At 54.4% G+C, this 16,277-nt stretch overlaps 1 protein-coding gene across 1 annotated transcript in view; it reads left to right on the top strand.

Moving 5' to 3' along the window:
* Positions 1-4,092: 4,092 nt before the first annotated feature.
* DSCAML1 (DS cell adhesion molecule like 1) overlaps positions 4,093-16,277 on the top strand; it is a 391,665-nt gene continuing 379,480 nt past the window's right edge. The window contains exons 1-2 of the mRNA XM_075547828.1: positions 4,093-4,112; positions 4,654-4,865. Of these exons, the coding sequence (XP_075403943.1) occupies positions 4,093-4,112; positions 4,654-4,865 (232 nt within the window). The remainder of the gene's footprint in view (positions 4,113-4,653; positions 4,866-16,277) is intronic.

The raw sequence follows: 16,277 nt of genomic DNA, 5'->3' as shown, positions 1-16,277 counted from the left end.
CCCATCTCAAATGGTGAGAGGCTAAGCGGCAAAAAGTACCAGGCATCCTCTAAGGAAAGCATGGAGAATGCTGCCACAGGGAGCACCGGGCTCACTGGATGGTCCATACTAGATTGTGTATAGTCCTCCTAGTCCCTGGATTGCAGTGAGCCCCGTCTCAAGGAGATAGAAGAGTTTTAGATGTGGACGTATGCGTTTGAAGTCAGAATGGCTTATTCTGACTTGGTTGGATTTTAAATTTCTTGTTCTGCTAGATTTGGGGTGTATGTGAACAGGTGTTTCTTTGCCTCTGCTTTCATCAGAGCACGGGCACATATTATTTGCACACACACACAGAGGTGTGGGTCGATTTGTCTTCTCTCATCACTGGTGTCATGACTGTCCCTTGGTGGTCACTTGTATTTCACTGCTGGGGAAACTGAGGCCCAGAAAGGTTCAGCGGCTTTTCCACAGTCACGTGGTGACTAGGGCGGCAGATGAGATGAGGACCCAAGGTTTCCTGACTTGGAGTCCCAAACTCTTTCAATAGCATTAAAACCAATTGAGTGGGAGGCGGGAACCAAACACAAAAGGCAGGGAAATCCTTGACTATTTCTCTCTCCTCTCATCAATGCCTAGGGGTGAGAGTGGTCCATCCTGAATTGGCTGTCTAACCTCAAATGTTAGTTTTTAACCCCGACATGGCTTACCATGAATTCTTATTATGAAACCACATTTAAATGGAAATTGTGAAAGAATTTTAAAGCACATGGGAAGCTTTGTTTACGTAATTATATGCATTTGTTGTTGAAGACAAGTACCCCAAATGTATAAGCTGGTGTTTTGAGTTGAACAATAAACACATCTGCTGTTTCTCATGATGGCTCTAGTCCTAATGTAAAATGACAAAATAATACTACCCCCCCCCCAATATCCATGATTAACCTGAATTGGAGCCGGTTCACTTTCCAGGGACTTAATGTAGCTACTTCGACTGGCATTGATAAATATAACAGCTAGATCAACACCCAGCCTTCGAATGCAACAAGATATTGAAATCAATACTGATTTTAAATATCTGGTGTGTCCCTACTAGAAATAAATCTCACACATACATTTGAAGCCTCCTTTTCCTCCTCCTCCTCCTCCTCCTCCTCCTCCTCCTCCTCCTTCTTCAAATAAGGGCAGCATGGGTCCCAATGCATAATTCTTGGATCGCATTCAACTCCACACTTAAGTGCAGGTGTGCCTGTCGTTTGGTGTTTGGGTTTACCTGCACACAGGTGTGTGTGCCTGGGCAACTGTGTTTGCTCTCCCTCCGGGGGCTTACTTGTGTGTGTGGGCGTCAGGGCTTCCGTCCACTTCAGGACTGAAAAGGAACGGTCCCTTTTATTAAAAGAAAGCATGACCCCTTCAAAATGACCACGGAGGGAGGAGAAACCTGGGTCTAAGATGCAGGTGGCATGGGCTGCCCAAATCTCCCCGAGGGTCACTATTCCCTGGGTTTGGATTCTTGCTGACCCTGACATGCCAGCCCCTCAGAAGGATCCAGCTAAAGAGGGGATGGTTGAATGCACCCCGTCAAGATCTCGTTTTCCGAGATATTTTCTTACATGCCCAGCAGGGACAACACCTAGGAAATGGACAAACACAAAGAGCGCCAGGACTGCCTAGTTTTGAGTCCTTGTCCGTGTTCTTGTCTCTCCCTGAGCCCGCCTCCAGGGCCATATGTGGCTGCATATTGGTGGTTTTTAGTGGCTGTGGTCAGGTCTAAGTCGTGGTGACCCCAGGCATAAGGGGAAGGAAGCACTGCCCAGTCCGACATCATGTCCATGTTGTCTGCCCTGGCTGGCTTTCAGAAGTGGATCACCAGGACTTTCTTCCTCATCTGCCTGAGCCTGAAAACTCCACTGAAACCTGCTGAGCAACCCGAAAGCCTCCACTGACAGATGGGTGGTAAAGGTGCATTATTGAGGAGCTGACCCCACATCCCCCACACACAAGGTGGAATTCTACCACTGAACCACCAGTGCGCCCCGCCCCCACCGTGTGAGCCCCAAACTACACTCTGACCTTCCAGCAAGGCTTCCATGTTTCTGTGGCCCCTATCCCAGAGCCCCGAGTCCTCAGCTCCAGCCTTGTGGAAGCGTGGAGTTCAGGATCACACAGTGGAGCCAACCCTCCCCTCTGCCCTCTGGGCGCTCAAGGTCCTCCTGAGCAAAGTCAATCCCATCCGCGATATTTACCTGGGCCACTCTGTGCCAGCAGCAGGACCTGGGCTTGTCCTCCTCGACCTTCACCACAGCTCCTGGGGCAGACGCTGTCCCGATTGCTTTCCAGGTGAGTAGATGAGGGCTCAGCCCCCCGGGGCCCCACACTCGGTGCAGCGCTGAGGACCCACGCTCTTCATCACAGCATCCATAAGCCTCCCTGGCCAAGCTGCTGTCCCCACCAGCCTTCCCACCCTTCCCGCCCATCTGCCTCTTCTTCCAGGGAATCAGGCTACAACCAAAGGCATACAGGATGACCTCACCCTTCACGTTAAGACTCAGCCCTCGACAGACACCCAGTACCGTGCTCCTTCAAGGCCCCACCATGGAACACCCGGGTTGTAAGAGGTCCTTCAAGTCAGAGGAGAAAGGAGGGCCCTTCTCTCTGCTCCCGGTCAGGGGTGGAGCATGGAGCCAAAGCAGCTGCGATGATACCCCCAGACCCATTCAGGCTACTTCCCCCAGACAGACGGCAGCCCCTTCCATCCCGTCTGACTTAGCGGCTTATTTTAGGCATGGCCTGACCAGGTGCCCTGGGTCAATAGGCTTAGTTTTAAATAACTGGATTCCTCTCAGCGACCCTTTCCCTCAGAAAGGACGGGACATGGTGGAGTATGAACACAGCACACAGAAAGGGTGAGACTGCGGGGGTGGGAGGAGGACAGAAGCCAAGGCAGAAGACTAGAGGCGTCTGGGATCTGCGCCTCCATTTTCTCATCTAGAAAGACCAGGGGGGTTGGGCTAGGTGGCCTCCAGAGGCCCTTCCGGTCTGTCCTCCGTGCTATGTTTGTGCTTCCAGCGGGCACAACATCTAGGGGAGGAGCTTCTGCTTCCCAGTGGATGCTGGAGCCTCCTGGAGCCCAGGCACAGGGTAGAGCAAGCTGCTCTCTCTGGGTCAGGAGACCTGGGTTCTAGTCTTGCATGGACTGCAAACGGGCTGACCTTGAACCAAGCCTCTGTTTTCTCACCTGTCCGAAAATGAGACGCTAAGGCTTCAAAGGATACTGCGATGCTCACAGGTGCATGTGGGAGAACCTTTCCACTCTAACAGCCAGCCCGGCATGTGAAAAGTGAAATTCACCCCTTTAAACATCAGCCAAAATTTCTAGGGATGGTTTGGTAAAACTCGGAGAATCGGGATCGCTAGCTGTCCTGCGGGATCATTTGGGGTCAGTGAATCGCCTTCCTATGGAATGGGGCTGAATGGCAGCCTCTCTACCCACCTCACCTGTCCTGTCCCTTCTCCTGCACACCTCAGGGAGGGGTGTGAGAACTGTGATAGCCTTGCTTGGCTGACCTCTGGTGAGAGGAGGGCTCGTCCTAGTGTGCTCTCCACTCTCCCGGCTACTGTGGGCCTCCTATTCTGGACCTTCCAGTTCCGAATTACAAAAAGAAGGAGGGAGTCCTTGGGAGATGCAAATATACAAGGAGGCGATTGCTAACCAAAAGATTGGAGGTTCAAGTCCCCTGGAAGGCCCCTTGAAAGACAGGCCTGAGATTTCTTTTCCCCCAATTCAACCACGGAACACCCTCTGTTGCCTCCAGACGTGTCCGCCTGTGGCACAGGCGGAGACTCCATCAGTCAGCATCTGCTCCGGGGCAGCTGTGTGCTGTACAAGGCTACCCCAGGCTTGCCAAGGTCGTCCCAGCTCAGCCATGCCGGTGCCCTCAGCGCCTAGCTCAGTGCCTGGAACGTAGTTCATAGTTCGTGCCCAGCATTCATTTCCTAACTGAGAGGACGCCCTCACGCAAGCCCCATTCAGTGCCCATCTTGTGCTGACCTGGCAGACAGGATAGACCCATTTCTGCCCAGTGGGAAAGCTGGGGGAGGGGCGGCGGGGGCATGAAGGCAGAGGGAGAAAGGTGAGGTACAGCAGACAGGAATGAGTTTATAATAAATCATGAGTTTAAACCATGACAAATGTGCCAGGTGCTGAGGGGAATTCAAGCAGAGTTCTGGGGCAATTGGACTGGCATGTGGAGGGCTTGTAGAAATAACTCGGGGGGTTGGAAGGGCATTCGGTTTGGGGTGGAGCATCAAGTGGGGTGCAACTAAGGGTCTTAGTCTGGACTTAATACAAGCATCCACGGGGGCCTCAAAGGGGCCGACGTGAGTCTGAAAGAGGCAGAAAGCGAGGCGTCTTGGGCCAGGAAAGGGGCGTCCTTGGACGGAGCATCGCGTTCTCCTGGCACTGGAATGATACAGGCCTATGACAGGGACCCCTGGCCTCTAAGACGGCAGAGCAGAGTCCGGTCTGTCTGCTCCAGGCCCCCACCCCGGTCCCTGGGGTCCGTCGGACGAGGGACAGTCTGGGCTCCGGGCGGGAGCAGCGCTCAGTCCCCGGGGTGCTGCTGGAGGGGGGGCGGGGAGAGCGGCCGCCTAGCCCAGCCCCGAAGATGACAGGAGCGGGGAGCCGAGGAGGGAGGAGCCGCCGCCAAGCGCCGGGCTGAGGAGCAGAGAGAGCGGGGCGCCGAGTGCGGGCGGCTGGGAGCGCGCTGAGCGGGGGAGAGGCGCTGCCGCACGGCCGGCCACAGGACCACCTCCCCGGAGAATAGGGCCCCTGTATGGCATGTGGCTGGTAACTTTCCTCCTGCTCCTGGACTCTTTGCACAAAGGTGAGCCCCGCGCGCGCGGCAGGGGGGAGGCGGCGGCGGCGGCAGCGGCGGGGCCGGCGGCCGGGCGGGGCGCGGAGCCCCGGGAGGCTCCAGGTGTCGGGGAGACTGAACTGGACGCTCGGCCCCGAGGGGGGTCCCGCGAGGGCGGGGCAAGCCCCCTCCAGAGGTTCTGGGGAGAGTCGCCGGAGAGGGGCGCCCCGCCAGTCATGGCACCAGCTGTCTCGGGGTGCGCCCGTGAGGGCTGGCAGGGGGCCGGGAGGGAGCCCCTCGCCGGGTCCTGGTCGCCCCGCCGCAGTTCTGCCCCGGACCCCTCCCCCAGCCCCTGGCCCGCTTCCTGCGGCTTCGGTGGGTTCGGGACCCCCGGTGCTCGCCTAGCGGAGCGGAGCCGGTGGCAGGCCCTGACCGTCCACCCGGGAGGGGAGCCCTCGCTGACTCGGGGCTCGGACTCGGCTCTCTCCACCTTGCGCCCCTCGACTGCCCTGGACCTCCGCCCCGGCGCGAATGGGGGCGCACCGCATGGCGCTCCTCGGCGCCGCTGCCGCTCGCAGGGCGGGCATAGCTGGGGGTGGCGAGACCCGGGGCCCCGGGGTAGCAAGTTTGATCTCCAGGGACGCTCCCCATACCCTACCCCTCCCCACCCCCCTGCCCCGGGAGGTAGCTCCGGCCGCTGCGCGCGGCACCGCCTGGACCACCTCGGGCAGCGCACCCCAAGAAGCGAGAGCCTCCGCTTTAGCGCCTGGGCAGCCCGACCAGGCGACAAGTCTTCAGGGTGGGGGGAGGGGGCGTGTCCCTCTCCCGGAGAGAAGGGGGTTGCTAGGGGTGGGTCCAGGTGTCCGGCGTGTCCAGACCTGCTGCCAGGGCGCTGCGCACCTGACCGGCGGGGAAGCCAGAACGAGGGCTTGGAGAGGGGCAGACTTCCCCCGCCGGAGTCCGCCGGCCGCGGAGTCTCCACCCGGCCTGCGCGGGCAATCGGGCGTCCAGGTTGTGGTGGTGGACGTGCCCCCAGGAGCGCAGGTGGCGGGAGACTAGGCGGCCGAACTCGCGCCCTGGCGCAGCGGGGCAAGCACGCTCCTGCGGGCACAGCCTTACCTGTTCAGCCCTCCTAACTTTCTCTTTCACGCCCTGGGGGGCGGCTGCTCGCCCCTTGGCCTCGCCCATTGCCAGGGTCGACCTGCAACTCTTGACCCCTGGGCGTTGTGGGGCAGGGCAATCAGACCGAGGTTAGGAGCTCCGGGGAAAGGAGCTCGGTCCTTGGCTGCCAACGCCCAGGGGTCTGGGACCTGCACCCTGCCAGTGCCCACCGCCAGGACGCCTCCTCGGCTGGGTGGGGGACGGGCGGCCCTTATTTTATTTGTAAATGCCTCTAGGCCGAGCCTGGCTGAGGTCTGGACCCTGGCAGGCTCTGTTTCGAGACTAGGGTGAGAGGTGGCTTCGGACGAGTAGTTGAGTTTCTCAGACCCAGTGAAGTCCACTGGGTTACACCCCAGGGCTGGTCAAGGCTGATTAACCCCTTGCTCCTGGAAGACCATCCCTTCAACTCACCTTATAGGAGCAAGCAGCCCGCTTCCCATACAAGCCCCTCTCCCCACCCCACCCTCACAGCCCCCCAGTCTCCCTCTCTCCAGGCTCTTCCTGCCTCCTCCACCCCCGCAGGCTGGCTCGGCTCACAGCTTTAATTACATTAATATTAAAAATACATAAGGTGAAGAGCGTCAGCTTTCTCTCTCCCCGTCGCTCGCTCTCTCCACCCTCCACCCCCCTCTCGCATTTTGTCAGGCGAGAAAGCACAGGCCAAGGCTGCTGCCTCCCTCCTGCCTGACTAGGCCCTCCATCCCTTCCCAACCACCCGGCTCCGCCCCCCACCTCATCCCCACCTTTGTGGGGGCCCCTCCAGGAGCAGAGGTCCCTCAGCAGATACCTGCGTGCTCCCCGCGCCTTCCCAGGAGTCCCGCATTAATAAATGAAGCCCCAGTCAACTGACAGGGAAGGAGCAGACAGGGGGGTTGGGTTAGAGAATGGCCCTGAGCCACAGGACAGCTGGGGGGTGGCTGGAAAAACCCCTCCCAACTTGAGAAGGAAGTTGCCAGTAGCTTGGGGCCGTGGGCCATCGGAAGGTGCCAGGTGTGGCCGGCCCCTCTGTGGCCTTTGGGTCTGGTGAGCCACGATGTGGCTGCCACCAAGGCACTCCAGGGTCTGCCAGGGCGCCAGGGCGCCTCGCCAGACAGCCTTCTCTTTTCTGCGCTGCCTTAATTGGGCTATAGGTGCCAGGCTTGTCCCTGGGGCCCTTTCTGCTTGGGGTGGGGGTGGCTGCGGTGGCGGTGGCGGGGTTGGGGTAGAATGGGATGCGGGCTTGAGCAGAAAAGATGGGGTTCGATATATTTTTCTCTCCCGTTGCCAGTCACCCCCGCGGCACCAAGGAAAATGTAAATGCGAATGTTCGAGCCTGTTACAGAAAACAATATCCTCTTACAATAATTTGTACGTCCATCTGTGAGGAGCTGGAGGAGGCAGAGAGAGGAGGAGAGAGAACAGGATGAGATGGGGCCTCCTCTGGATGGAATTAAGCAGTTATTGAATGTGTTTTAAGCGTCTCTTCCCTTTCCTCTCGAAAGACCTTTTCTTTTTGCCCGCCCCCCTTTCTTTGCTCAATGAAGCCCCAACTAGACTGATGGCTCAGAAGGAAACCAGGGAGGTGTTTCAATCACTGGTTATCAAGTCTCCAGTAACTGCCTGGTTATTGCCAAAACAAATTCAGGTTTGGGCATCCGGCTGCACCCCAGCGAGCCTCGCGCTGTCGTTCTATCCAGCGTGCCAGCGTCTGTGCTGCCTGCATTTGCATTTTTACTGTGTAAAAGAACAAGCTTCCCCGGCACTAAAATTCCTGTTTCCTAAAAGCCAAAATAATGGGTTGCATTGATTTTTTTCTTTCTTTCTTCCCCCATTTCCCACACCAACCACTCTGATGGGGGCTTGTGGCTCTTCTCTCTGGAGAAGACCAAAGGAAAAGCCTTCATCAGGCCATTAAGAAAATCTTGAACACTCCATTTGGTAGCTCATTAAAAAAAGGGGGGGTGCACCCAGATAATGTGTTTTTAAAATCTTGAGATGGCAAACACAAGTGAGGGACAGGAGACCAGGGACCCGTGAGCCTGAGGAGGGGCTGGTCGGTAGGAGAATGTGAGGGAGGAAGGAGGTGCCCCGATGCCCAACACACCTTCCTGATGCTTCATTTTTCTGGGCGTCAAAGCCAGCTGCCTGTGATATATTTCAGCAGCAGAATGGGGAGCTCAATTAGAAACAAAAAGCTAGCAAGCAGTTGACCCACAGGCAACGCTCACGTTGCAGGGATCCCAGGGGACTGGCTGGAGAGGCTGGGTTTTCCTAGCTCAAGGAACAGAGGTGATGGACACACAGATGGATTTGGCTCCTTGATGACCTGTCAAAGAAAAGGCCCCTTAGCAGGCAAGTGGGAAGCCCTCCTCTAAGCTACAGAGCATCTCATGGGCTCTCAGTGGTCCTTGTGGCCAAGTGTTTATGAATTGGACTGTGAACAGCAAGGTCAAGCGTTTGAGACCACTAGCCACTCTGCAGGAGAAAGGTGAGGCTTTTTTATTTCAGTAAAGAGTTGCAGTTTCGGAAACCCACAGGGCCATTTCCATCCTGTCCTATGAGGTGCCATGAGTTGTAACTCACTTGATGGCAGTAAGTTTGGTTTTTGGTTTGCTTACACCCTCCTGGCCTTCCAGAATTCCAGCCTTGTGACCTGTGCAGTCCCCTACCCAGGCTGGTGAAGGGTGATTTGATTTGTGAGTGAGGAGAGAGGGAGGTGGATGTTCAGAGTGAATGCTTTTCTTAGGGGTTTGGCTTTTAAGCAGGGAAATCTACCTTCTCACATGATGTCGGGGACATTTGAATCAGTTAAGAGAGAACCCCCCAGCTCCCCTAATGCTTTCATTTCTCAGCCCCCAGCCTGACAGATTCTCTCAGGCACCCAGGTGCCTGAATGGGCTGCCTGCCAGGAACCCAAGGGCAGGCCCCAGATTTGCATCTGATTTGCATAGGGATTTGTATACTCACCTAACCAGGCTGGAGCCTTACCCTCTGTAAAGTCTCCATCTGAACCCAGGGGTGCCCGGGTCCAGGTACTGGCTTCCCCTTACATGGACGAAGTGGCAGGTGTGCAGGCAGGGGGAGGGCAGACAGGGAGAAGAAAGGTGCTTTCTTTTTCCTCTGAGCTTCAGGCCTGTAGGGGCTCAGCAAGGAGCTTACCATCTGGCAAGGCATCCCCTGAGTCCCAACCACCTGGATCATATGCAGCGGTGGACAGTGTACCGGGAACCTTGGGGTGGAATACGGGTGGCCCTGGGCAAAGACACCCAGACAGAGGTCACAGGGTGTGAGTTGCCCTTCTTGTGCTACAGGGAAAAGAAGAAGGTAGAGAGAGGTCCACACCAGCCTCTAGTGAGCACCACCGTCTCACCCCCCTACTATGGAGGGAGCCTGGGTGCTTTAGGGCGGGAGTGGGGTATGGAGGGCGGTGGAATGCTCTTCTGCTTGGATGTCAGCATCCACTGTAAGAAGGATCTTGGCCCATGAGTCTTGGCTGCTTGGGTTGATGAGCTGTGCAGCCCCGCCCCTCCCCCGGGGGGTGGGCATGGGGAAGGCAGCTCAGGCCTTAGAGGGCAGGGTGTGTATGGTTTGAGGGACAAGCACTGGAGAAGCTCTGGTGTACACCATCTCAGGAAGCCAGCTGGGATCCTTGCAGAGGAAGAGAGGTTTGGGGACCATTTTGTCTGCACTTTTGGGGCCCTGAGCAAATTCCACCCTGGCAGACACAGTCCCAAGTCCTTCAGGGGAGTTTTCTTCATGCCTACTGTCCCAGGAATGCTCTGGTCTTCAGTGAGTCACAGAGAGGTTTTCAAAGGCAATTGTGGGGCGCCTTCAAGGTTAGGTGGAGCCTCAGGGACAGATGCAGGTAGGGAAGGAAGGGCAAGAGGGCGGCTCAGACTCCCACCACCACCACCCATCTGGCTATGGATCTAATTCATTATCGGAATGATGAGCAAAACTAAAGAACATTGCAAACCACTGGGGTAGGGGAAATTTGGAGTTAAGGCAAACACTTCATTCACATCCCGACTACCGACTTTACTTTAGGCCTCTCTGAGCTTCAATCCCTCCTGCTGTAGAGTGGGATTTAAGGAAATCATGTATAGAGAGCAGCCATACATAGCTGGTATTCCATAAATATTACTGCCCCCCCCCCACCCTCTAACAATAAATCACTAGATCCTGTCCTGAGCAGCCATATTGATTAAACTCCAGTGTGGACCAGGTCAGGGCACCTGAAATCCTTCTTTCTATGGGCTGTCTAGCTGGGTCTTCTGTGGGCTTCCTCCACAGGATAGTTGGGCCCACGAGAACCCCTGAGTGACCCTGGGCAGCAACTTCTCAGACCTGGCCAGTGGCAGCACTGGGCACGAGGGCCCAAGGTTACCTCCAGACTTTGATTTGAGGTTGTCCTCCCACCTGCTGAAGAAAGGCTGGGGCTGGCCTGTACACCTCTGCCATGGCTGAACAAGGCAGAGCCATCTTGGACTCAATACCAGGACACCAAAATGCCAAAACTACCTCCAGTGAGTTGATGCCGACTCACAGCGATCCTATAGGACAGGGTAGAACCACCCCTGTGGATTTTCCTAGGCTGTCACTCTTTACTGGGGTGGACAGCCTCATCTTTCTCCCTCAGAGCGGCTGGTGGTTTCAAACTGCTGACCTTTCAGTTCATAGCCCTGTGTGTAAACACTACGCCACCAGGATAAATACTCTGCAGGGGTGAGACCCATGACTCTTGGCCAAGCGAATGCTGGCACTGTTCTCTGCTGGGATGAGCCTCCCTGTTCTTTGAGGTACTTTTGTATTCTGAGAATTCCCTTGGCACCCATGACCTTGGGGGTCCCTGGGCCACTCCCCTCACAATAACCGAGTCTGTTACAAGGAGAAGTGTGAATGCAGAGGTCAAGTGCTGCCCATAGTGAGTGTGGCCTGTGAGCCCCAGGCATGAAGGGAGGGTGTGGGCACAGCCTGGGGGATCTGCTACAGATGTGTGTACAGAGCTACTGCATGCCTCAGCCTCAGATAACCCTCATGCCACTCCAGATGCTACTGTCCCAGGCAGCCAGCCACTCTTGATGCCCCACCTCCCTATTCCCTTGCTCGACATGACACGTATACCAGTTGTTTCCAAGGTCACTGTCTTCATTAAGAACTGAACTATTCAGTTGCTGGCCAAGTTGCCCTCCCCTTCCTGTTTGATTGAGCTGAAGAGGTATATTGATATTAGAAAGACCATTATCTGTGGACCCAGCAAACAAGGCTCCACCCGTCGGATGTAGGCAAACCACCTTCTTGTCCACGTGCCTCCCTTTCCTGATCTGCAGAATGGGCACATTAACCCCTGTGTGTGTTGCCTCAGCAGTGTCACAGAGTGGCTGTTACTGTAGGATGAGGGGCGTACAATCATCCACCATAGAACGTGCCTCATAAGCGGAACAAAGTCTCTCTCTCTCACACACACACACACACACACACGTTAAAACCACAGCAAACCAGTGACAGCCTTAAAAATGCTCAGCTGAGACATAAGGTATAATTACTGTCATTTCATCATCGAGGAACAAGGAAGGTCTCACAGCTGTTTGTGGCTGTCTCCCCCTCCCCATGCCCCCCAAATGGGGAGATTTTCTTAGCCTTCGCTTTTCATCAACACGGGAAACAGCTGATGGGGCACAGACAGCCTGGCAACAATCTTCTTAGAGCAAATTTAGCACATTGGCCTGTGGTCCTAGAGCCCGAGCAGAAGAGGCTAACCCACCTCCACTCCCTTATCCTCTCCAGGTCTCCAAAGGCACGTTTATTCAACAGGCATCAGCCAGCCAAACAGTATACATATATAAAATACAACACGCTCGTGCATATCAGGACTTGGCGCTCATAGAAAACGTGTACAGTTTGCAGAAACGAACTCACCTGCAGCGTTATTGGGGTACAAGTATAGTTACTCTCTATTCTCTGTCTCTTACGGGGTGATTTCCCCTGCAGGGAATTCACTTTTTTAGCTTGAGGATCTTGCTGCAGCAAGAGCCATGGACATCCTGTTTGGGGAGTGACCCATCCAGATCCACGAAGGGGCGGGGCCTGGTGACATAGTGGGTTATGGGTTGGGCTCCTAACTGCGAAGTCAGCAGTTCAAAACCACCAGCTGCTTGTTCCACTGGACAAAGAGAAGGCTTTCTCTACCTGTAAAGAGTGACAGTCTCAGAAACCCACAAGGACAGTCTACCCTGTCCTATAGTCACTGGGTGTCGGCGTGAACTCAACGCAAGGGAGTTGTTCAGTCCCATGGGGCGTGGGGGAGTCTGCTCCTGCAGGGTGAGAAGTGAGAGAGTCCTCAGGGCCTCCTCTAGGGTCTGAAGGCGCTGCTGTTGCTCTTGCAAGTTGCTTTTGGTTTGGCTTTGCCCCTTGTATAGCATCACGAGACGCTGGCAGCCGGCCTCATCCTGCTGATCACTGGCTGTTGAGTCCATCATCATTGTGGCTATCCGATCAATTCCATTTCAAGGTGGGTTTGCCTTCACAGGCCTGTCTTGCCACTCCACTCACACCCTGTCCAACTCGACGTCCTTCTCCAGTGATCAGTCCCTCCTGATGACATGGCTGACTCTTCTGTAAGCCAGAGGGGTCTCATTGGCCAGTTTTCAGAAGCAGGTCACCAGGCCCTTCTGGCTGGTCTGTTTTCATCTGGAAGCTCCGCTCAAACCTATCCACCAGGGTGACCTGCTGTTATTTGAAATACCGACAGCACAGCTTCCAGGCACCATGGCAACTGTGGAGCCACTGAAGCACTGCACACTGACAGATGGGCGGTGGGCTAGCCGTGTACCTTGGGTAAATTATGATGCCTTTTAAGGCCTGGTTCTCCCCATCTGTAAATTGAGATTGAACAAAATAATCTCTTAAGTCCCTCAAGCGTTAACCATCTAAATCTAGGGATCTCTTGGGACAACTGTGCTGTCTGAGCCGAGTCCCCAGAAAGAACGTTCGGGCCATAAGGGGCCTTCCTTGACAGGTCTGTCTAGAAGGGGCTGGAAGATGAGAGTCTGCTTGGCTGTCAGCTGTTGCTCCTAACGTCTCCTGGAGCTGATTGGGGCCTTATAGGTTGAAGGGTGACTGCGTCTTCACTGGATCTAGTTGCTGGTTACAGAAGCCATGTTGGTGCTCAGATTCTTTAAAAGAAGACAAAACCAAGAAACCACACACCTGTTTCTGATAGACAGGGGCTAAACTCTCCAGGCGATTCTTACTTCATGTTGAAAAAGTACAGTGTGGGGGTGTTTCATTGCTGTTTGTATTATTGTTGTGGGCCAGTGGGATCACTTGTTCCACACGTGATTCTCCTTGGGGCCAGGGATACCTCTAGAGGGTGTTTGGAAGTGGGAGTGTGTGTGTGTGTGTGTGTGTATGTGCGTGCGCGCGCGCGTGTTGTCATCTCAATGACTAGAGTAGGAAAGGCCAGCATTTAATTGTGGGGGGTGGGTGGGTTGTGATTCACAAGGAATGAAATGCCTGATAATTAGGACCGTCCCAAATCATTCAGAATGATCTCACTTGTGCATCTGTTGAGAAATGCAGCCTGGCTATGAAATGGGGTCCCTGGGAGATGCAAGTTATTAAGGTGACTGGCCGCCGACCAAGACGATTAGAAGTTCGAGCCTACTCAAAGAGGCCTTCGAAGACTGGCCTACCGACCTGATTCCAAATAAACAGCCATTGGCAACCCTAGTGGCCCAGTTCTATCCTGATGCACACAGCACCACTATCGGTGGAAGCTGACTCAGGCTCAGCTGGTTTGGGTTTGAAATGCACCTTCACCACTGTGCGACCCCGGGGAATGATTTAACTCCTCTAAGACCCTGCCTTCTTCTCTGTAAAACAGTGGTTCTTGACCTTCCTAATGCTGCGACCCTTTAACTCAGTTCCTCATGTTGTGGTGATCCCCCAACCATAAAATTCTTTTTGTTGTTACGTCATCACTATAATTTTGCTACTGTTATGAGTCGGGTGATGCTGTGAAAGGCCCCTTTGGGGGTCGAGCGACACATAGGTTGAGAACCACTGCTGTAAAATCAGGCCTTAAACATAACCCTGTCAAAGATGGTTGTAAGGATTGAACACTTGGTAATGCCAAAAGAAGGCTTCTCCCGGTGCCTGGCGTGCCGTGTGAGGGAGGCCTCCGTTTGTGGACAGGTTCCATTCCCTTTTCGACCAGCTCTCAGAGATGGGGGTGATGGTGATGGTGAAGAGAGAGCAGGCAGGCCAGAGCTGAGGCACAGCCACAGGCAGAAGGCACCGGCTGGTTCTCTGGCAACTTCACCTTGTCCCAGACGAAGAACCCCCTTGGACTGCCTGGGAGGCACTCTGCTGTTGTCTGTGGAGGCTGACTCTCCTCCTCCCCCAGCACGTTCAGACTCAGCATCTCCGAGGTGTGAACACACCACAGAGGGTTAGGTGGGTCCTCACCTGGGCTTAGAATAGATGCAGTGATCTGGAGCAGAGGCCTCACGCTCCCTAGTCTTTTCTGGCCCCACCATTTTTCTGTTTGTTGAGAACAACCTTCTTTTTTAAAAAAGTCATTGTCCTCAAGTCCAACTCAGAGTGACCCATTAGGACAGCATAGGACTGACTGCCCCGGTGGGTTTCTGAGGCCGCAAAGCTTTATGGGAGTAGACACCCTTATTTGTCTGCCTTGGAGCACACTGGTGGCTTTGAACTGTTGACCTTGCGGTTGGCAGCGCAATGTATATGTCACCCATGATGCCACCAGAGCTCCTTGAGAACAATCTTAGTGAAGATGATGGATCTACCTCATAGGAAAACATTGTGTGAAACTATAACCCACTCTATAAATCAGCCGGACACATCCCAGTCCACATCTGCATGGAGGACTTTAGGGGCGGGGTCTGTGGCTGTTGAGATATCCTTTGCCACTGATAAAGACACCACTGGGGGCAGTGCTTCCTCCTGGAGTACACTGGGGTGCTGTGAGTCGGAGCCAGCTCAACATTATTTCATCACCTTGGTCCCCGAATTAAATTCATTCACTGTAGAGCTTCAGAGGCCCCAAGAAGAAGGGACGCGTTTGGGTTAGGGCGCTGGCAAGGGGTCCTGGCTATGCTGTGGACTGCAACCAATCTGTCCCAGGAGCAGCTCTGCCAGCAGCTCCTTGGAAGCAGGGGTGGGGAGACTTCTCGAGAACGTCGCCCTGTTGTTAGAGGGGACCAATCCTTGAAGAAGGTCGTCATCCTGGGTAAAGGGTCGGGAGAAACGAAGACCTCCAGGAAACAGATGGGCACAGTGGCTTCAACCTTAGGCTCAACCACACAGGTGATGGCAAGGATGGCACAGCACCAGGCAGTGTCGTGTGCTGTGGTACAGAGGGCTGCTGGGAGTCAGAGCCAACTTGATGGTCGCCACAAACACCGACAGCGGGCTGGTCAGCTGAGCCAAGGTGGCATGAAGTCCAGCCTGGCAAACCGACTTGATTCAAGGAGCACCCTCTGAAGGTGGCTCAGGGACCACCTGCATCTGAAGTAGTCTCCTGACCCCATTACAGAAGTGGCAAATCCTTAATATATGAAGCTGCAGTTTTAACAAGCTCTCCAGGTGATTCTTATGCATATTAATGTTTGAAAAATATGGTCTTGAGTTGTTATTATTGTAGGTGAGCAGTAAACATTTATGGAATAAGGACTCATTTATTCCACAAATATTGAATGCTCACCTACTATAATAACATTAACAGCAGCCACTACTTAGATGAGTGCCTGGCACTTATGTATGCCAGGAACTGTCCTAAGCTCATCATCGATTAACTCCTAACAACCTTGCCTAGAGATAATCACCACCAGTTTCACTGACGAAGACATTGAAGAACGTGGCTGTTCATCAGAGTGGCGGCAAGTTCAAGTCCACCTAGCGGTGCCTGAAAGAAAGGGTTGGTGATCCACTTGTGTCAAACCAGCCGTTGTAAACCCTGATGGCACCTGGCTGTGTTCTGATGCACACAGAGCTACCATCAGTTGAAGTCACTCTGTGACAACTGGTTCGGGGTTGAAGTATTTTTGTCTGAGGTAACGCTGGTAGTGAGGTAATCTGTCGGAGGTGACATTGATGGTGAGGTATTGTTTGAGATAACACTCAGTGAAGTGCCTGTCTGAGGTAACAGTACAACTGTCTGAGATAACACTGATAAGGAAGTCCTTGTTTGAGGTTAACAGGTACTCTTGGGTGAGGGTGACACTGATGGAGAAGTACTCTTGTGTGAGGTGACACTGATAGTGAAGCACTCGGGTG

The sequence above is a fragment of the Tenrec ecaudatus genome, chromosome 4, assembly GCF_050624435.1.
Source record: "Tenrec ecaudatus isolate mTenEca1 chromosome 4, mTenEca1.hap1, whole genome shotgun sequence".
Classification (NCBI taxonomy): Eukaryota; Metazoa; Chordata; class Mammalia; order Afrosoricida; family Tenrecidae; genus Tenrec; species Tenrec ecaudatus.
The sequence above is the reverse complement of the archived record's forward strand: the minus strand, read 5'-3'. Positions and strand labels throughout refer to the sequence as shown.